The sequence below is a fragment of the Anoplolepis gracilipes genome, chromosome 4, assembly GCF_047496725.1.
Source record: "Anoplolepis gracilipes chromosome 4, ASM4749672v1, whole genome shotgun sequence".
NCBI lineage: Eukaryota > Metazoa > Arthropoda > Insecta > Hymenoptera > Formicidae > Anoplolepis > Anoplolepis gracilipes.
This window is the reverse complement of record NC_132973.1, coordinates 6,439,886-6,462,373: the sequence shown is the minus strand read 5'-3', so window position 1 is coordinate 6,462,373 and position 22,488 is coordinate 6,439,886. Positions and strand designations below refer to the sequence as shown.

At 38.9% G+C, this 22,488-nt stretch overlaps 1 protein-coding gene and 1 long non-coding RNA gene across 5 annotated transcripts in view; one reads left to right on the top strand and one right to left on the bottom strand.

The window, feature by feature from the left end:
* LOC140664594 (uncharacterized) overlaps positions 1-22,488 on the top strand; it is a 70,411-nt gene that overhangs the window by 35,600 nt on the left and 12,323 nt on the right. For all 3 annotated transcript variants that reach the window (XM_072889832.1, XM_072889831.1, XM_072889829.1), the window contains exons 2-3: positions 13,419-13,473; positions 16,597-16,812. In XM_072889832.1, the coding sequence (XP_072745933.1) occupies positions 13,419-13,473; positions 16,597-16,812 (271 nt within the window). The remainder of the gene's footprint in view (positions 1-13,418; positions 13,474-16,596; positions 16,813-22,488) is intronic.
* On the bottom strand, positions 8,955-11,946 carry LOC140664610 (uncharacterized). Of its 2 annotated transcripts, none has more exons than XR_012046474.1 (5): positions 11,702-11,946; positions 10,757-11,395; positions 10,201-10,576; positions 9,745-10,100; positions 8,955-9,397 (listed from the first exon to the last, which is right to left on the bottom strand). It is a non-coding gene; the product is annotated as an uncharacterized lncRNA (long non-coding RNA). The 2 variants fall into 2 exon arrangements; XR_012046475.1 differs by having other exon boundaries at positions 8,956-9,397; positions 10,441-10,576; positions 11,702-11,944.

Below are 22,488 nucleotides of genomic sequence, written 5' to 3'. Positions count from 1 at the left end.
AAACCCAGCTTCTATCGATTATTCTGCCTCGAATAGCAGAAATTGAACTTTATTCTACGGATCCTATTTCAGGCAACGATTTTCTTAAAACAGATGGAATATTCCTGGAACGGGTGTCAACGTTTTTCTCCTATATGGAATTGTCTATTTTTTTTCTATGCAGGGGATTAATCGTGTACATGACGCACATCACTTCGACTTAAACTTAGATCACCGTCGACTATCTCGGGAATATCGTTCAAACTATGTTTTGATCAAATATTAACGAGGAAGTTCTTATTTCATCATCGTAAGAAATGACACTTTATCAGTTCGTTTCATAACAGTTCGGCTCGACTGGAATGACTTTTTTTTTTTTTTTTATCAAAACTACCGTGGTACGCATCCATTATTTCGTCTTTATCGAATATTACTCTACTTAAAAAAAAAAAAAACGTATTGTTGTACAAACTTTTTCCGCGAAACATAGATCGTACGTGTAGATCTTCAACAACATCTCCACCAATTCTAAGCGATCGCGGTGATCGTGGTGATCGTGGTGTTCTCTGGAAACCGCGTGAGAGGAAAGATTGATGTCGATAGCTCCCTCTGATTAAACCTTCGGCGCCTGTATTTCTCCTCGCTCGCTCTCCGTCCCTATATTCTCTACCTTTTGCCTCATCCTTGTGGCGCACCCTAAGCTTTCCCCCTGCTGTCCCTCCCTACTCCCCTTCTCGTTCTACCGAGCCTCTCGTCGAGGCGAGATAGCCTCCTCGTGGCGTGTACGCGTCATCGCCAAGTATAATATTCCCTTGGCAGACCAGCAGGCCTGGCTCGCTGGATCTCACATGTGAGTTCAACTCGAGACCTGGAGGGGCCGGGCCCCCGCGTGTCCACGCATACACATGCACGCACGCATGCTCGGCCTTTAGATAGAGCGCGGCGGAGGTGCTTGAGGCAGGCAGGCAAGCAGGCAAGGGGAAGAGAGAGAAACAACAGCGGGGTCGGCCAGGGCGTTATTGAAACACTGGCTGGTTGCTTAGAGCACGTGGGACGTGTACGTTTCCAGCGGATCGTCGTCGATAATTGTGGGCGATCGCGCGATGCATAGAATAGCTTTCGAGCGTTGCGAAGTCATGCCACCCGGAAGCGACCGCAGCTAATGATCTTCGCATATTAATAGGCAGGCGTGATATCGAGATGAGACAACTGCCTGGATTAGTTCATAGACCTATACATGCAGAGAAAGAGAAGAGGAAAGAGATATTGTCCAGTTTAATTATCGAGCCTTTGTCAGTGGAAATAAAGTGTCGGAGAAAGAGATGGTTGAGATGCAGAGGAATAAATTGCATCGTTAAATTCTATCCATGTCTTTATACAGCATCGAAATTTAGAGAAACTTATTAATATTATTTAAGATCTATTTTTTTTTTTTTTTTTTTATTTTAAAGTTGTTCTACTTTTTATCTTATCAATATTTTCGGATAAATATTATTTGAAACTTTTAATATATTTACATTTTTTTCGAAAGGTTAAAATAACAGTTGATAATCTCGATACATCCGCTGCAAGTCGCGATAAATCTGAAAACTTGCGGAAAGATTTTATTGCGTAATCCACGGTGCAAATTAACGGTTTCGCAACGTGGAAAAGAAGCGGTAGCGGGAGAGCATATACAGTTTTTTCCCGCGCTACGTCGGCGGAACACACGCAGTGTACCACGGCTGGAAAGCAGGAAAAGGACGACAAGTAAAATGCGAACAGCGCGCATTTCCTGCTCGCGGGGCGAGACGCGACTGGAGGAAAAAATGAATCGAACCGGCACGGCTACGTGGGAGATCCAAATAGAGCAGGGCGCGTGCTCGAAACCAACCGGCGCTCTATCCTCCTCTTTCTTTTCCCTCCTCCTGTTCCACGCGCCCTTTGCTCGCCCCGCGGGCGAGGAGGATACTTGGACACCACGCGTTCGCTTGTACGCGACCGATACGCTTCTTCTCTTCAGCTTTGGTCTCGCCATCAGGTAATATTGAATGCCGCGTCAACGGGACGCGCTCGATCCGTTATGAGTTTCCCGATGCTTAACGCATTCATCATATGAATCCTCTTCCCGGCGCGTCCCGTCCCGTCCCGTCCCGTCCCGTCCCGTCCCGTCGCGGTGAGACGGATCGTTTTTAATAATAATCGAGAAACCGGGCTTGCAATATTTGTGATTCTCGTGTAAATCGCGCGATTATTTGTTCCGCGAAGACATTACATCGTAGTTGACTCTTTCTACAGCTCAGCATCGTAACGTAATTAGAGGCATCGTACATTTTTAACGTTTCATCGTTACAATCTTATTTACGGAGCGAGCTTCTGCGAGGATTTCTTGGATATCGAAAATATCGCTACGCGAATGAAAGTTTACGCGAACGAGAAGACGTTCTCTTAATCATTGAACTCTAACATACAACTCTTTATTTCTTTTAAATTTCAATAAACTTTACAAAGCAAGTTTGCATTTTGCTTGTTGATCTATTAATCATCTTGATAATTGTAAAATTTCTCTTTTGCTTTGAATTTATCGTCTTCCACGTTAAATCTCAGATAATCGATCATAGAGAAAACCTGTTACCTGGATAATGCCTGGAATATCAAGATTTGCTTGCAAACGAGCTGCAGTTTTCACGTTTAATGCTCGCGAGACTTCAGGACCCCGACGTTCTTCGTTTAATGCACGCGGCAGGGATCTTTTCGTCGTCGTTGTCGTCGTCGTCGTCGTCGTCGTCGTCGTCGTCGTCGTTGGACTTTTCCCCTCGGTGGAAGGCAGAGCGGCACACACGTGTGCGTGCGCGTATACTGCTCGACGAGATACACATACGCACATTATACGCCTCGAGAGTAATGGATGTATTACACGGCCGAGGATTCAGAGAAACACGGACACGTACGGGGCAACACGTATGAGAGGGAACAGGCGGACGGACAGACGAATGGGAGACTGTTACACCCAATTGTCCCTCGTTGCGCAGGGGTCAAGTAAGGTAGCCAACCGGCCACGCCGGATACCGTGGTCGTCCGTAGTTCTGACAATGCACTCGCAATCGTACTGCATTTTAATCTCAACTTTTCAAGTTCCCCTGTTATCGCGAACGAGATGGTATAAAAAAGATTTTTATGACGCGCCTAGTCTCGGTCAAATTTACGTGTGAAATTATTTTTTATTAGCCTCAATTGAATCTTGAACGATTATAGGCAGAAGGGAGAAATGCTGATATTTATAATTAAAAGGGAAATTTTAAAAATATATATAATGATATATTAGAAAAGATACAGAATAAATTACATAATAATCTTTGTATTTTATTGATTTCATTTAATTTATGTAAATTGAAAAAAAGATTGTGATTTGTTTTTTCTTGAAAAACAAAAATTATATATACTGTTTCTGTGCACGATCTCGGAGAATAAATTTCGTTCGTCTATCGATTCGTGTCCGTGCTTTTACAATGTCGTCTTTGGACAGCGAAGCGCAACGAAGGCTTGGCAAAGTGCGCGCCTTTCCTGTCGACGCCACTGGGATCGTCCGCCGCCACCACCGCCGCCGCCGCCGCCGCCGCCGCCGCCGCCGCCGTTGCCGTCGCCATCGTCGTCTTTTTATTTCTTCTTCTTTTTTTGGGGCGCACACGTGTGAGGTTATCCCGCTGACGGTGACCCCGTCGTCCTCCTACCGTCTCCTCCTCCTCCTACTCCGCATTTGCTTTCCAGATCAGAACTCCTCCAACGGAGATCTCCGCCGATCTCCCCCTGACGCAACCTGGACGCGCCGCTTTAGAAGCGTATGCCAATGACGTCACGCGCTCCTCTCCTCTCTTCTCGATCGACCTATATATCGGCGAATGATTCGTCGATTCTGCTTCTCGAGTACCGGACGATTTCGCGTACTCTTGGAGGGCAAACGCGTGAAAAATCAAGCGAAGAATCTGTCCCCTCCTTGATACATATCTCGATGCGATCTTTCGACAAACATGACTCGCTTCGTGGATCTCGCAACCTCTCATGGTTACCGCAAGGACAATCATCTTGCTTCGCAGCGATGATGAGTCTTAAAGCGTCGAGGTTTGCGTTTCTTGTAGATGCGTTAACTGTGACGACTGAATTTTGCAGTCCCGAGAGAAATCAGCGATTGTCTGTCTCTCTGTGAGATCCGCTACTTCGGTTCTACGATGGCTGCAGCGACGAGGGCGTTTCGCAACGGTAGCAAGAATTCGATTATAAGAATCCTGGGAAAGACGGACGACGAGAGAACGAGTGAGGCGCGTTAAACGGTAAAAGTACAGGGGGGAGGAAAATAAAAGCGCCTCGAATGAGGGCGTAGCGTCGGTAATTGCCGGCGGCCTTGAGACCCGTTCACTGTAAAAGCCTACGTGTATTTATGCGACGCCAGATTTGGTAGGCAAATGAGCCGAAATTGAGAGTCGCCCGGTACACCGAATCGCTCGACGTAGCGAGAAAAAGAGAGATAGAGAAAGAAAAAGAGAAAGATAGATAGAGAGAGAGAGAGAGAGAGAGAGAGAAAGAAGAAAGAAAAGGATCGGCGACAGACGGTTGAATCGCGACGGCCGGTAGGTGTTTTGCCCCGGTTAAAACATATAGCGGAGAAATCACCGGTAGGCCACAATCATTTCCCCATTATCCAAAGAGCTACCCAGAAGAGGCAACTAAATCGACCACTCGAGCGAGCGTTCTCCACGAGCAATCATCCTAACGGGCCCAATTCGGTCCTCCTTTTACGTCGCGGCCGGTGCGGTCGTCGTGTTCCGGGTCCCTGACGAGTTTGACCTTTTCTTTATTCTTTATTGCGTTGTTTAATTGCTTTAAATGTTGCACGATTTTTTTATCTCGATTAATCATATAGATTACGTGCTTCTAAAAGCGCATTTTATGAAAAAAATATTTTGTAAAATAAGAGAATTTTTATTTTCTTCTTTTTTCAAACCCGAGAATTTCTCTGAGTACTATATAATCAGAATTTTAATAATTATATTTTCTTTTGATTTTTTTTTTTTTTAATCGTATCACTAACGGTACTTATCTCGAAAAAACAAGTTTTATTGCTCATTTCTGATATTATATGTATAAGAATATCATTTTAATAATTAATATTTAATAAAAAATAATTGTTATATATATTATTAGTTAATTTCATCTTAAATAATATATTTGAAAAGACGCTACGAGTTTTTTAACTATCACATTTGAAGTTTTTTATCACGCACTTTGATATAAAGCTCGAATTACTCTAGAAACATGACAAAGAAAAACTCGGAAAAACGGACACCGCCTTAAAGTGATACTCTTGAAAGAAACGGACGCCGCCTTTAAACTGGTTTGAAGATCTTGTTCGTTAATCGCGCAGCTTCGACGGGTAATTCAGCATCTTCGCTTGCCTCGAAAGACAATCATCTCGGACGATCTCGTGGCGGTGTCCCGGCCGGTTGCCGCTGATTGGTCGTACACCGGCTACTGGACCCGGTTGACCCCTAACCCCGGCAACTCGCTCGCCTTTATCGTCTGGAATTGTTGTGTTGGTGGCGAGTTGGTACAACACAACGCGCAGCTCCCGCCCGCGGAGACCTCATCTCATCGCCTCCTCTCGTTGTACACGCGCGCGTAACCGTGTAGTACACGCATCTTGTGGAGCCACAACGTCGGCGGCCACGGTGGGAGCGGAATTCTGTGCTGAGCGACAAACAATTGCCGCCAAGTGGCTTAATTGCAGCCAACTAAACAAATGTTCCAACCGTATCCAGTCCGCGAGCGCGGCTCTCCTCTCCTTCCCCTGCTTCGCGGCAATATTCCCTCTCTATATACAGATCTGGTTCTATATATCTCTTTTCTTTACGGAAGAGACGAGAAGAGAGAATCCTCGTTCCGGAGTTGGCAGCGCGAGTTAAGAATGTTCTCCGTTTCTCTTCTCTTTTTATCCCAACTATTGTATGTTCCCACGTACGAGTGCGTGCGCACGAATCGAGCGGGTACGCTCGTTGCGTTATAGCGCGATGAGACGTGACCCCGGTAACCAACCAACGTCGCAACAGAATTCTCATCTCCGCGATCATCGTCGGGATCTCAACGAGATAGCCGGAGCGCAATCGTTAGCTCGACGCTTCCAGGAGATCTTAAACGGCGCGATGTAACGGCTACGCTTAGCTTCGTTTTACTCCGCTCCTTCTGTTCGCCTCTGTCTTCGTTCTTGTACTTTATGTCTGGAAGACGCCGGATCGTTTCTCATTCGTCGTAGGTGTAGGTATACGGCCGGCCGGTCGTGCGCACACTGAGATTCCCATTTATCAGGGTACATCCGCCGGAAGTGGGGCGGCCCCCGTGCGTAGGTGAGACGGAGAAGGAGAGACGGAGAGAGAGAGAGAGAGAGAGAGAGAGAGAAAGAGCGTGTAGCCCCGTGTAGAAGTGGGAAGACCGGGAGTATTAATAAATTAATACCTGCGACATCACGTCGGGGTCCTTGGGCGCAACGAATGAAATTAGCATGACACGTTCAGATCTCGATATTATAGACATATAAAAATAATCTGTATATATTTATTCGCGACAAGTTTCACTATTTCACGAAATTCGTTGCTTATGAGCCATTTCTTTTTAAAGATTATAAATCTCTATTTTATTTTCATAAACTTTAATTGATAAATTTTGTAAAGCTTTTTATAAGAGAAAGAGAAAACAATTTAATGCAAAAAAAAAAAAAAAAAAAAAAAGAAAAAAGGAAAATGTTAATACCTCAGGTACGATTGTGTGATATCCAGTATTACTACAGTACCGTTTGCCTTTCGACGAGTATCACGTGACGAAGGCTTCCCATATCGCTCGTGGCCTTGTCGTAAATTAAACGCAACATTTCGCAGATATCCTAGTGCACACGATAACTCGCAACGATTGTATTGATGGTATCAATTACAAGAATGCCGCTTGGGTCCGCTCGTCGCTGATCGACTCTTTCTCAGAAGGTAACCTGCCGCGATTATTTTTAATGATAGACACCTTGACGGTGAGCCGTCAGAGCGAGATCGAGACCTCCGGGACAAGTGGCTTGCTTGATTGCAAGACTTCAAATCGCAGATACGAGAATATCGATTACTTTAATTTATCAGAAATAGACAGGAAAAGGAGAATTCTTTCGTCGAGTATATTTGCGATAACAGTTTTATTTCCCGTTCCTTTATTTTGTACTTATATATTTTTATTTGTATTTTTTTCTGCACCTTTAAATCTGTAATTTTTCTCTTTTTTTTCCTATGATACATCAGTCGAATTATCATTTCTTAGATTATAAAGATGGCTCGTTATAATCGATAGATACGTATAGATACTTCCGCGACCGATTTCATGAAAATTGGGTTATATTAAATTCTTAATGAAAGATTCTTAAAATAACCTTCCACGGATGCAGCTTCAAGTCAACGGATGTACTTAGAAAGAAAAAAAAGAGCGAGTGAGATATCCGGCCAATAAATTCCACCGATTATTAAACAGATTCTGTGCTTCTATCTAATACCGATAAACTTCCGAATACACCATCCCGATCCGTTTCGGCCGATTAAAAAATACAAACGGGATCAAAAGCAACGTTTAAAGAATAAAAATTTAATATAATGCAATAGTTTTTACGTAAAATACGCTATTTATATTATCGAGAACGAATTTGCTGAAATTATACCCGAAGTGAAATAGATTAAATATAGGTGGGGGAAAAGTTGACTCGCTTATTTATATAGGATATATAACTGGTGATTCTAAATTTGATGCATTTTTGATATATACACATATATATATATATATATATATATATATATATATAAACGAAATAAACGGAATTATATATATGTTTTAATATAGATAAAAGCGATGCGAAAAAAAACCGCAACATTTCGAGAGTATTTTCATAACAAAACTACCAAATCGTGAACGTGTTGTAAAATATATTTCTTTATCGCAGAATGTATCAAGATTCTTTTCTGTACGATAATTCTTTTCCTTGTAGAAAAGAGAAGGCACGCTTAAAAAAGCGCGACGCGACATTTCGTCGCGATTGGATCTCCTCGTCATTCTCGCGATTTCCACGTTCGTCCGCGCGTCGGAATTTCTCGGTTACATCATCAGGAGTTTTTGCGGCGCTGCGCACATTGATACGCACCGACACACGTATGCGTGCGCGTTCGCTCGCTCGCTCGCTTACACGCCGCCTATGTCCTACAAGCCTGCTGGACAAAGTTGTGGCCGGTATCAATTGGCCGTGCTCTCCGCGTTGTATACCGGTCGACCTTCTGGAGTTGCAACACGAGACCTGACACAGATAGGAGAGGCTGTGCCGCTGCAGAAACGCGCAGCGAACCAGTCGGCCCAGGCATCGCACAGGCTACGTAGTGCATGCCTTGCGAAACTGTCGGCCGGTCGGCCGTTCGTTTCAACTGGGGAAAAACCCGTTAATTTCGTCGGCATAAAATCAATCAAAGCGAGATAGAATCGCGCCGCTAAAGCTTACCTCGTGCGACTCGATGCGAGGATCGATTAGACCCACGGCGCGTGATGCGATATCGCGGAACGCGGAGAACGCTTCGCGCTGCTCTTTTCGATGAAAAACGAGCTGACCATATAGAGGATCCTCCACTCGACGAGCCTCGGCCTTATTCCCCCAAAACGTCCCTGACCGCTCGATCTCAGCCAGTAGCGTAAAAAGAAAACGGTCTTTTTTTTTTCTTCTTCTTTTTTTTTTTTGGATGAGTGATATAGAAATCTATTTCTGCATCATGAGTATCGATTTTGAAAAATTTTAAACAATAAAATTATATTATCATAATAAAAGTAATAGACTCAAAGCAAGCAACGACAATATTAAATGGCGAATAAGAGCCAAAAGTTTTAAATGTGTAACTATATTAATATAAAACTTTCTTTTTTACATTTTCGCTTTACAATTTTTAAAATAATAATTGCATCATATCATAAAAAAATTAATAATTAAATTCACCTATTTAGACGTTACTATAATTATGATTGATCAAATGTTACATTACATTCGCCGAATTATAAACAATTATATTTATTGCAATATTAATATATCTGAATTTTCTATAATATTGATTAGAAATGATTACATGTGCTTTCGAGGAACGGAAAACACATGTATTTTTTATTTATGTTAATAAACGAAGTACTTATGTAAAATCACTTTTTTTCCTTGCATACTTTGTTTAAGAATTTTTTTTCAAAACTTTCTGAAAATGTTAAAATTATCAATTACAATTAATTGATTGCAAGTCTATATGCTATTCAGTTACAGAATTGGCGGGTTCTGTGAATATCTCTTCTTTAAGAATTATTTCTGATCAGGCTACTTCATAGGTCCATTAATTTACTAGTTCTGAAAACAGTGAATGCTTTCTAAGATATTTGTATGTAGTAATTTTACACTGAATCAATTAAAATTCGTTTTGGATTAATATATATATATATATATAAATAAAATTTTTCATACAGCTTTATTACTTGATACTTTGAAAACATGTCTTTCTTATTAAATAATAACAAAGATTATTGTACGTTTATTAAAGCTTGAGATAATTCTTTTTTACAATTATGTGAAAACATTAAAAGTCTAATGCCGTGTATCTTTTCAAAATCTATCAGCCACTAATATCAGTAACAATAGTTTCTTGTCAAAATGTGAAAATTCCTGTATTAACATTTATAAGTTTGTCATATACGTACGATTTTTTTTTAAATTTCTTTTATTGATCAATTTCTTCATTTAAAATCTTAGGGTCAAGTTTGCGGTTTGTCTGCATTGAGGCTTCGGTAATAGTTTCTTTTACGTTCGAAACATTTTATACCATTCTATGGAACGTCCAACTTAGTGTGAAATCGTTTAAAAGAATTTTTTCATGATGTCAACTTTTCGTTAAAGATGTGCATATATAATTCCTTAATGCTCTATCGTATACCTTTATCTTTAATATAAATATATCTTCATATTTAAACATGTCGTTCTACTTGGTCCAGCTTAGTTTTTGATTGAAGATACCGTAATTTTTAATTGTTTAATTTTGTTAGATTTTATAAATATGCTAAAAATAATATCACATAAAAATTTTTGTATATTTCAATTTTTAACAAAAATTCTCTTTAAACAATGAAAAAAGATATATTTTGCAAAAAAATATTTACAAGAGAGATGACGAATTCTTTTGAATACAAATTAAATAGTTGTGTAGACGCGTATTTAATCAGTTTGTAAACAAGAGACTAGTTTGAAGGAATGTCATAGAGCGGACAAACATTCAAGATTCCCGCAAATATTAGAAAAGAATGCTTTGTATGATACATGTTCCAAGACTGCACACATTTTTTTATAGATTTAATTTCTATATGTAATACATAATATACTTATTAATTGTCTGTATTTACATCAAAGGGTTTCTTGGTGCTTTATTCTAACATATATCTCTTCTCAATTTCGACAACTCGAAATTCTTCGTCAATTTGCGTCAATATGATACATCGTGTCGGATATGATAGAATTGCTACTTTGCTTACTTAATTTCTAAAATTATAAAAAAATATTTGTATAGTAATTATTTTTATAAGTCGGACTAGTTATTTTACCATTTTATACGTAAATTGCCAATGTAATGTATTTATATACATATATATATTTTTTTATGTTTACATATTTTTGAACTTTCTTTGTTCTTATTTTTAAATATGGCTGACAGATACTTACAAAAACAAGAATCAAATCTTAATCGAACTCGCTCTTCTTTAATAAGTCATGCATACCAGTGGTATGTGTCATTTCAAACTCTATTAGATATCTTATCTCGTTATAATTATTTTGAACATATGAATCTTTATTTTGAATGGATTGCCAAATTAGACATCGCAGTTGGTGCATTTACACAAAGTTGGCAGGGGGCATCTGATTGAGACTCTTTCCATTTGTTTAATTCTTGCAGGAATGACATCTCTTCCTTATAAGTGAAAATTTTAGGTTTTCTAAAGTATCCATCGTATTCGTATTCTTCTTTTCCACTAGATTGGAAATTTTTTATTTCCAAATTCAAAGCGTGGTAGTGAATTTTATAGTAATCTGCAATTCTTTTTCTTATGTATTCTCGTGTCTCTTGTCTAATTAAAATATAATTTACTGCTGTTTCGAAATCAGATTTTGTTTTAAGAAATTTGTCTCTCTTTTTTACGATATCTACTTTTTGATTTAAAATATCAAGTTCAATTTTAAATCCTTGTGCTACAGACGCAGCATTAGTTCCCACTATAACAATACCTGCTGCTACTCTTCAAGTATATCTTTTATTTTTAAATGATTTCTGATTTGTTCGAGTTTCGACATTATTATGATAAACTGCGAAAATTAAAATAAACAAAAATAGAAATCAGTAATACAATCGTGCATAAAATATTTACAATATCACAAAATGAAAATTGCAAATCATTGTACAATTTTTTTCGTTTTTTATTTATATCTATATCTATATCTATATACATATATATACGGACTCACTCTCACAGTGATATCAATATTTTGAACAAAGTTTCATAAATATATTAAATAACGTATAAAATTACATGGAATATATGACAATGTATTTGAATGTTCCAAAATTTTTTAAAAATTTAGAAAAAGACAAAATTATTAAAAATTACTTACAGAGCTTACAGAAGAGATTCAAAATCAAATATTGTTGGATAAGGATTAAAAAACAGCAGCTCGAAGCACGTATTTAATCTAATTGTAAGATTACCGACTAAAATGTCATCAAAAGCAAGTATTTTCCAAAAATGTTTAGTATTAAAATGTAAATACTATCACCTCTGTCTCTTTCCTTTCTGTACACATGTAACACGTATACATTTACACAGCTACGAGAAAGTATCTGAACGCTAGTATGTTTATGATTTAAATAGTATATATTGTGATGTAAATATATATATTTGTATAAGACGTATATGCTGTGTATGTACGGGTTATATAAAATAACGTAAGATTGACCAAAACCAAATAATATATACGTTTGAATTAAAAAGCGTTTATTGTAATATTATAAATCACGAATGTGTGGATTTTGTATGTACAACTCTAAAAGAAATATAAAGATATTTTATTTTCACTTTATTTCAGATAATGCGTTTCGCTCTTATTCGCCTTTTCTACCGTTCAGTAACCGTTATACTATCATAGTATTGCAATGTAGCGAAAATGGAAATTTATCGAAAAAGTAATCTGATTATCTATTATCTACTTTTGCTGTATCTGTGTTATTACGATAAAGAATTAAAATTTGGTGCACGTAATGATAAATAATTTCTTAATAATGAATGTAAAACCAATTATGTTTAGAGAAGATTTCTGTGCATATAAGGTGGTATTTAAATCGGAGGGTTGAGAGCCAATGCTTGCTCGTGCTATTGCTACTGATTCAAGATTCTTGACGCGCGTTACCTTCGCGGTGCGGCATAGCCGCAGCGCCGAGGCGTAAGCAATTTGCGTTTCGACGAATCGCGCATCGCCGCCAGCTCTTGATCTAGGACAATAAAGTCCACGGTCTTCCTGTAGGCGGTATGGTAATGCGAACAGCCTTCGATAGCTTCTTCTCAACCGTACATTTTGTGCGCGATACAATGTAGTAGAAATGTGAGAATTTGTCATTTCTGTCATTTTTCTCTCTTCTTTTTCTTAGATAATTTAGAATATAACATATATATATATATATATATGTGTGTGTGTGTGTGTGTGTGTGTGTGTGTGTGTGTGTGTGTGTGAATACACATAAAAATATAAATAATAATTAAAATAATTAAATATATATTATCAATATTGTCAACATTAACAAAAAATGAAAATTAATGAATAATTTCAATAAAAAATTGTTGTAATTTATAATTATATAAAAATTAAATACGGATAGTTATATATATATATATATATATATATATATATATATATTTTTTTTTTTAAAAAGATAATTACCGTAAAAATAACTATAGAGTCCGATGATCTTATATTGCATCATAATCTTTGATCTATAATGAAGGATGAAATTACTTGAATACTTTTTATGTTAATATATTTAAAGGATACCTCTTTACACAAAAATGGCGTGGATGCTATATAGCAAGATTGAATAAGGTCGCGAGCATCTGTCCTTGAATAACGATGTGGTCAGGTCGCGGCTACGTTCGCGCGGTATTATCATAACCGGCAGTTACGGAAAATGAGTTTCGCGAACTTGTAAACGCATTTGTAAGAATTTTGTCCTATTCGTCTGTATCGTGCGAAAGCGTCCACAGCGAAATCGTTCGACTATCATACTACGACTCGAGCAGGAAACGCTTCGGGACCTAACGGCTTTGTATCTCTGTTGCAGGAAAACATCTCGACCCCGGAGCCAGCCGACATATCCGAGGACGATCACTATCCAAGTGAGTAGAGAGACAAAAAGAGAGAGATAGAGATAGATAGATAGATAGAGATAGAGATAGAGATAGAGAGAGAGAGAGAGAGAGAGAGAGAGAGAGAGAGAGGGAGAGAGAGAGAGAGAGAGAGAGAGAGAGAGAGAATATATCTTTCATTATCTATATCTCTCCCGTAGAGTAAGTCTCGCCATATATCAGTTGTAAGTATCGGAGGTGGTCGCCTCTCGAAACTTCCTCCTGGCTAAAAGATTACGAATTCCCTTTACAAAACAAGGCGTAAAGACGTATGCGTGTGCACGCGTTCAAAGTCTCATCCGTGTGGCGTGCCACGTCACTTCGTCGACTCGACTCGATTCGATTCGACTCGAACGTATTATACTTTTCGCCTCTGGAAGAAACGTCTCGTTTTTTCACCGCGAGGTCAGGTCGTACCCATTTCGGGAATCTTGACCCGAATTCTATGGTAGCGTCGCACGGCCTTTTAAATTATTGAATCGAGTCTCAAATGATTTAGCTATCGCTCCGCTATCTCGTGCAATTGTCCATCTCTCTTTTCCTTTATCTATTTCTGCGCGCGGGTTTGTTTGCCGATTAATAAATTTCTACTCTCGTCGCCGAAGCATCCGCCGCGTATCATTGCTAATTCCATCGGACGAACAAACGGAACCGCACCCGTGCGATATGCTAGAAAATCTGCGGATTGTCCTTTTGAACTTTCCAGTCCGATTACATGCGGTTGTGCGCAGGAAACGGGGACATCGTTGTTCAGTCATCCCCGTGGAATTTGTGCGAATTAATAATAAGCTCGTTCGTACACTTTGTCTGTTGCTGTTACTGCTGCGCGTTATTATAATAAGCTGAATTAATCATTGATAGATTGAGCCTAGTCTGCAATGTGCTCTGATGATAATCCCAAATCGACATAAATTTCAGAATACGAAGATGACAAGTCGGACGAAGCTGACAGTATTTTGATAATTTATAAAAAAATTAGACATGTATATATAGTTGAGATTTTATAATGAGAATATATTGAAAATAGAATAAAAAAATAAAATAAAATAATTTTACAAATCTTTATTAAAGGTTGTATCTCTTATCAAATTGAAAACAAATTATTTAAAGGACAGATTATCGAATCCTTTTACATAGTTTATTTATTGACTCGACTATCTAACATATTTTAAATATTTTCTAAATTTTAAATAATACTTTAACGAATAAATCAAAGAATTATAATCTAATGATCAATATCGGAGATTCGATTTTGATGGATCCGCATGTACGTTCGCAGCAGTTCGCGTGCACGAATCGATATAACGAATTAATGTCGTCGAATGTGCGTTATTCGGCTTATAAATTATGATTTTACGATGTACGGGTTGTTTTCAATGTTTGAAAAGGGATGGACGTGTATGAAACTGTGTCATACGCACACTGTGATTAAATAAAAAAAGAAAGGATCAATGATTTCGTGAGAAGAACACAAAAAATATACGCACATGTCAAAAACGTATTTACATAGATACTGAATCCGAACGTTCAATGAGTTTGCTTAAGTCGAAATTTTTTTTTTGCTGAACGTAAAAACGAAAGAGTCTTTTTAAGAGATATTAAAAAATCGACTATTTAAAGTATGCTGCTTGCTAGAAAGAGGTCAAAGGTCTTTATTCATACGAGGCGATGAAATTATCATCGTAAAAAATTATAAGACGACAGTAACATCTGGTTTATCATTAAAATTCAAATGAACGAAAAATTTTGTTCAAAGTTTTCAGATCGATATAAAATGATTATTTTGACTACATTTTTTTTTTTATGAATAGAATATTGCGTTTCAATTCTTTCGTTAGATAACTCTTTTTCTGATTCATAACTATACTGTAATTGTTGTCTTTAATTCTGTCTGTAATAATTCTCAAGAATTATGCCTAAGGCATCGTATAAAAGAGATAAGTAACGCACTACGAGCTATAAATGATGAAATAACTGAGCTTGCTAATCATTTCGGAGGAAATTTATTTGAAACTACATATATAAACACAAAAAGTAAATCTTATTTATCAAATATATATATATGTAATAACTTAGTTTTATCAGTTTCAGATGTATCAGAATCAAATTTGAAACATCAGTGCGTGTATAATATTGCCGGAAAACATATTTGCAGCATGCATTACTCATCGCTCATCGCTCATCGCACGCGAATATATGCATGCGTGGCTTTCATTTGTATCAGTGACGATTTCGAAAGCTATCGTCATCCAGGGTTTCATTTTTTATTTCCATTACGCGACCCGTGCGAGTCGCGTTATTTGTTTGTCGTTTTGCTTGATGAGATGCAATCTGCGCGAGCGGGAAGAACGCCAAAAGGCACGTGTCATCGCGGGCTCTAGGATATCAGTCCGCTGATGCATCGCGACGAGTCGTGGCGTGTACGACGTTAAAACTGGCTCGTAGATCTTGCCGGTATATATCTCACCAAGCGAATCGTAGACAGAGCATCGATAATCGTGCCATCGAATTCTACCGCGACGCCGATCAATAAGTACAAACGATCTGCTTTCGCCGGCTCGAGCATGTCCGAGGATAAATCATGAGCGCATACTTTGGCGGAGAGTTAATCGTAGTCTCATTCACCCGCGGGTTCGTGTTTTTGTCAGGGTCTGTGTAAATTACCCGATCGATTAATAATCGTAACCAACGTACATACGAGTTCGCCGCCAGCTGTGACGATCGAGCTACGCGGCCGATTTATCAGTTTCGGGTAATTAAACCTTTTGCGTTATTAAGCACCGATTAAATCGAGTCGACGATATTGTTGTTTTGTAAATCTAATTTATTCGGCGCTTCTCGCTCGGTTGAAGTCGCTTCTCGAGCTCAGGTAGCTGATAAGTGATAATGGCCTCCGGCGCGCTTGAAGTTTGCCAGAGATAGATGACGAATGTCGAGACTCGTTCGCGATATGAAATCGTGTCCGGATGTATGACTATACTCTCCTGAACAAGGCTCGAAAGAGCCTTGGTCATAAAGAGAACTTGGCCAACGCGAGCTTTGCACGCGCTATCGTCTTTCCGTTAACACATGATGTTTTTTTAACTTGTTTCAAGCGAATCGATTTACTTTTAGTTTCAAGCTCGCTTATGAAAGACCCGGATAAGCTGAAGCTGATGCTGCTCGCGTGGAATTATAATCTTCAGGCGCAGGCACAGGTCCAGGCACAAGCAAACGCCCTTTCGCCAAATAACTCTTCGACTACTACGGCTACTACCGTTGGCACACCTGTCACCAGCCAATCAGCCATTTCCACGGCAAACAACACTATTAACAACTCTACACTCACAGGTAATGCCTTATTTCACTAAGCAGGATATATACATATAGCGCTGCCGGATATCGCGATATTTTAAGTCACATGCGAATATATCTGCGAGTTGCGAATAAATATTTTTTTCTACGTTCGAAGTTGCTCTTTTTATAGATTATCCTTATGATTTTTAATAAGAGAAAAATATGTATTAAAAGAATTCAAAATTCTTTTTAATTCTAGGAAATGTAAGAAAGATGTAAACTTCTAAATAACAATTATCCTAAAATTATTTTTTTAATAGTATAGTAAAGCATTTATTAGTACTTATTGGAATTATAATAATAGTGTTTGAAAAGATTTTTCAAATTTATTTTTATTTTAATTTTTACAAATTTTTACTATAAACTCATATATTCCTAGATTTAAAGCCGTTAACTATTCTTCATAAATCTAGTGTATACGAGAACCCGTTGATGTCATGGTAGCACTAAGCGCGATGTCGATCACGACTTTGTGGTTGCGCGAATGTCACATAAGAAGGGAGGAGAGAAAAAAAAAAGAATTTGCCTCACAAAATCGACAGACGCGACGTTTAACGGAATCCATTACGGGACGTCTAGACGTCTTTCTTTCTTTCTTTTCCATCGCTAAAGGACTCGACGAAGTTACGTACGCCAACGTCCCATTGATGTCGCCTAGACTGACGAAATCCTACTTATGAAAAGAACCTTGCTCCGCCTGGCGTAAGCGCATGGCCGGGGCCGGGAGGCTTTAATGCTCAAGTTTTGCGTCCTTCTCGCGCGCGCGTGCAACGCGCGGCTCGGCTCGGCTCCGCTCGGCGCGGTGCGGTGCGACGGAGTGAATTGCAGGTTTCGCGGGGCCAAGGTGTACCGGCCATTTAGCTCGTAAAGTTTTGTCGTCGCGCGCGACGTGACTAATGGATCGCTGGCCTAGAACGTACCCCGTGGCGTAGAAAGAGAAATTCGACGCGTCTCTCATCTATGTGTGTGTATATATATATATATATATATGTGTGTATATATATATATGTGTGTGTGTATGTGTGGATTGGTGAGCGTGCGTGTACACGCGAGCACCTTCTCCGTCGTTGCACACCCACGCGTTCCGGCGAAATCCACGTCAGGGTGAATCACGGGGGTGAAGCACGCCGTGAATCCTCCTTCTTCCCCCGCCGGCGATGAATCAGTGCGGGCGGAAAGCCGTGTACCAGATGAGGAATGCAACCGATACCTTCGGGTATCGATACCACTCGGAGTCTGCGGTACGCGCAGCGATATTTCATCCTCGTTCATTAATCCTTACGTAATCGTCGTCGGTGTGGCGGAAATTCGCGTGCTTTCTCGTAAACGAATTATAATCTCATCTGAGCGTCGTTCGAACTCGACCATTTTTTAAAAAAGAAATCAATTTTTAAAATTTTTAATTTATGCTTGGTCTCTTTAAATCGTTTTTCCACTTTTGTCGAAACTTTAAATTTTAAATACCGTGTTCTTTAAAGAACTGTTGTCTAACTGTTGTACTTTTAAAATATGCATTAAAATATCAGTTATATTTTTAATTTTCTACGTATGTGTATATAAGTAGAAGGAGAAAAAGTATATTTCTAGACGTACTTTGATACCTCGCGCTCGACTGGCCTTCTTGAATAAAGAAGCGAGTTATGTGAATGGGAGCGACGGATGTAACGTGGTAATTGTGTCGGCTGATGGACATTGAAAGTTGAATATCGAAAATTGCAGAGTGTGCGCGCGAAAAGTCCATTAGTCGCACTATTACGGTATCGCAAGTGGATTTCTTAAAATGATTTTGGATTATAGTCTCATACGGCGCATTGTTAATGCTTTCGCGGGCTACCTATTTTTTCGATGCAAGAGTGGCAAAAGTAATCTTTTTCCAGTAAAATTATGTTATAGAGGACAATGTTACATATACACGAGAAAATATTATATTTCCTACATAATTTTCCTATATTAGGAATTATTTAAAATTCCTTTTACACAAAGCTAAAATCATATTTTTGTAAAATTTGACTTTTATTAAAATTTTATAATTTCACTAAAATTCATATTGCTTATATATTAAATAAAAGTTTCAAAAGTTTTATTGTATATCAAAAATTATCATTTTACAAAATGCAAATAGCTATGTGCAAAAAATGGCTCAATTTTCTTTATAATATCATCGTTTTCCTCTGTGAATTTCCCTGTACTCGAAAACATCTCTAGCAGCGAGAAGGCGTACGCGTTAATTGCCACACACGTCCTTAACGTCGCGATAATCGCGCAACGTTCTCCAAGGCATCGAGCGTTTCCGCACAGTACTGCACGTTCCTTGGGACTCGCCTGTTGTTCAGTTAGACCAGGTTGCGGAAGGATAATTCATCGTGCCCCTCCGTCTCGGTACGCCTCTTCTACCTTACTCCCTGCCAGCTATTTGAAACTGGTTTCGAAGCGGGCTTCTATATCTCGGACGTAGTCATTGCGTAATGAACCAGCCATCGGCCGAAGAGACGAGTAGATATGTATGTGGATGTATGAGTGTATTTTATATATATGTATATATATAAAATACATACACGCGTATATACGTGAATACACACACTTTACAACGGATAGTTCTCCTGTCGTTCGTGCCTTCCTCCCTCCCTCCCTCCCTCCCTCCCTCCCTCCTACGTGATGACCAGCGCAGATTCCCCGCATCTCGCGCAGGACTTCTCTCACCGGACCCTGCTTCATAGACACGCATTTCGCAAATCGATTTCTCGATAGAGCCACTTCTACCGCGCGATCTCGAGCGGGAAAAGCGACAAAGATTGTCGGTTGATCGCGCGATGTAATCTGCGTTGCGATCTTTTAATGTAATCTTGCTTTCGCGCAATTTACATTTTCAGCTAAGAATTCGCGGTCGTTCATTCTCTTATTCTCTCTTATAATTTTTTACACATTCTCTCTCTTTTGACCAGTTAATATACTTTAATATACATGTATTAGAAATTATATTCATTAAAATACTTTTTTAATCTTCAAATTATACGTTATATAAATATTTAATTTTTTATTTTAATAATTGATACAGAGAATAATTTTTCAAAAAAATTGTTTAAACTGCAAAATGATAGTTTTATAAAAATAACTTTAGATTCCCCCTGCACATCGATTTTTCGATAAAGCCTCGTCCACTCAGAGATCTTGATAAAAAAAGACATAATGATGGTCGCGAGGACATCTTGGTTTCTCATCTTTTAATGTACTTCGCGGCAGAGTCAGCGGTGTAATATTTATAATTTACAGCGGACGCGCAACTTTCCCTGGGCGCATACGCGGCACGATTATGCGATATGTTTGCGATATGTCACAAAATCACAATATCTTAAGTTTCTATGTTTACCGTTTTTCCTTCTGTTTACGTCGTATATACATATACATCAGGATAATCATATACATTTCTTTTAAATATTTAAATAATGTTTTATTTCAAATTTTTATAGCTTTAAATAATTAATCATATTTAAAATGTAACCACAAAAAAAGGTATATATATATATATATATATATATATTACCACTGCATTCGTTAGAGAAAAATAAATTAATGAGCAAATTAATAAACAAATTAATTCAAATTCGAGAAATTTGATGAAAATTGTAAAAATATTATTTTAAAAAGCCAGAGAGAAAATTCTGCAAACTTGAACTAAACTAGTAAAATGAAAGTAATTGATTCAATAATAATAAATGAAAATATTTTGATAGAAATCATTTAATTATCGTGTAAAACGTAATTAGAGTTAGAACTTCCGAATCTCTCTCTTTCACATCGACGCGCACACACATGCCATCAAGCGCGACATCCTACTATGGTCAGTGACATTTATGAGGGACAAGATAATACGTCTTCGTCTATCGTCCTCGCAATTGCACGTTACCATCCTATCGTAGCTGGCATCCGAGCGGTAGACAGTTTCATACCTGGCCCGTGGGCGTACGTTAGCTTGTCTGCGAATTTTGTAACGCACGAGGCGCGCAGAACAGGCGCGGAGAGACTTGCCTAGAAAAAGAGGAAGTGCCTGTGGTATGGTCGTAGAAGCCGTGGTATTAGTTTCCCTTTGCGGGAACGCGCGCATAGTCGAGGGAACGAAGAAGAGGACGAAGAAGTGCCGGGTGGGGCGCCGCCGACTGATTTCAGGTTCAGGCCAGCGGCCAAGAGGCGAGTTCAGGAACGGTGCTAAGGCGGTGTGGGATTGGGATTGGTAACCGGCTTTCTAACCGTGCACGGGGCGGCCTAGCCTTAGCGTTTTGCTTATGTGCGTGTTGTTCCCTATCTTCTACGACTAGTCTTCGGCGATACCCGACGTGTGTATACCTCGCCGCAGGCCGGGAACCCTCCTCTCTCGGTGTGCGCAGTGCCGTACCCTCCTAGAGTGTTGTATACACATGTACACGCACGCACGTGCTTTTTTCCACGTAGTTACGTGTACCGTATGCGTGTGCGTGTGAGAATCGTAGTGCAGCAACCTCCGGAGGGCCGGTGAAGAATAAGAGAAAGACGGAGAAGAGATAGAGAGAGAGAGGGGAGGGGGGAGCGAAGCAGGGAAGGAGGGATAGAAACGCACGGTGTATAGCATCGTCAGCACGCCTCCTGGACGAGGGTCCAGTTTCCTGGGTCGTCCGTTTGCGCGTTCAGTTACTGGTTCTACCGGAATCCTCCTAGAAAGATACGTTGCGATCGCTGAACGACTCGAGAAATCAGAATCGCGCGCTCATGCACTCATGAGATAGCTACGACCAGATAGACTTCGCGTCTTCGCGCGAGAGAAGTTGAAGAGCCTGGCAGAAAGTTGCTCCGCGACGATGCAAATGTTTCAAGACGTTGCCTTGCAATGCGTCCGCCTCGACGCGACGGCGAAGTGGCGTCTTGGAAACTACACTCGGAAGAATTCGATTCTAGAATGCAGATTACTTCGCGCACATCGCGAGAAAAGTACATCTAAAATTGTGCGCTTGGCTGAGATGAGCTAGATTATCAGCAAAACAAACACGATCGTATCATCCGTCTAGAGGGAGATTCTTATTTTACATCATCTTCCCTAGCGTGTCTCTATAATATTCAACCTACATATTTGTAATGAGATCAGTAGAAATAATATTTTACTTATCATATATATCTATTTTCTATCTCTAACATGTAAAATATTTATTAAAAATATTATTGTGTAAAATATTTATTGAAAAAATTTATATTGTACCTTTTTTTTTTCTTTTTCTTTTCTATCATTCTCTCTTGTGACGTAACTAGATTTTTTTAAACCATATATATATATATATATATATTTTTTTTTTTTCAATAAATATTTTACACAATAATATTTATATATATTATATATTTATATATCTTATATATTTATATATATTATATATTTATATATATTATGTATTTATATATATATATATATATATATTCAAAATATTGTACATGTCGCACACATCGAAAATATAATTCGAGTAGTGTGAAAATTAAGGCAGACTTGTCCGCTTTGTATAGACGTTCCCGTCGTTCTCTATCGATCGTGCGAATGTGTAAAGCCACAAGGCTGCCCCTTTTTTAATCAGAACTAAGAAGAGCCCCAGGTGGAAGAAGTCCGCGAGGCTCGTCGTAGCCTCTTTACGATCCTCCTGCGGCACTCCCTACCGA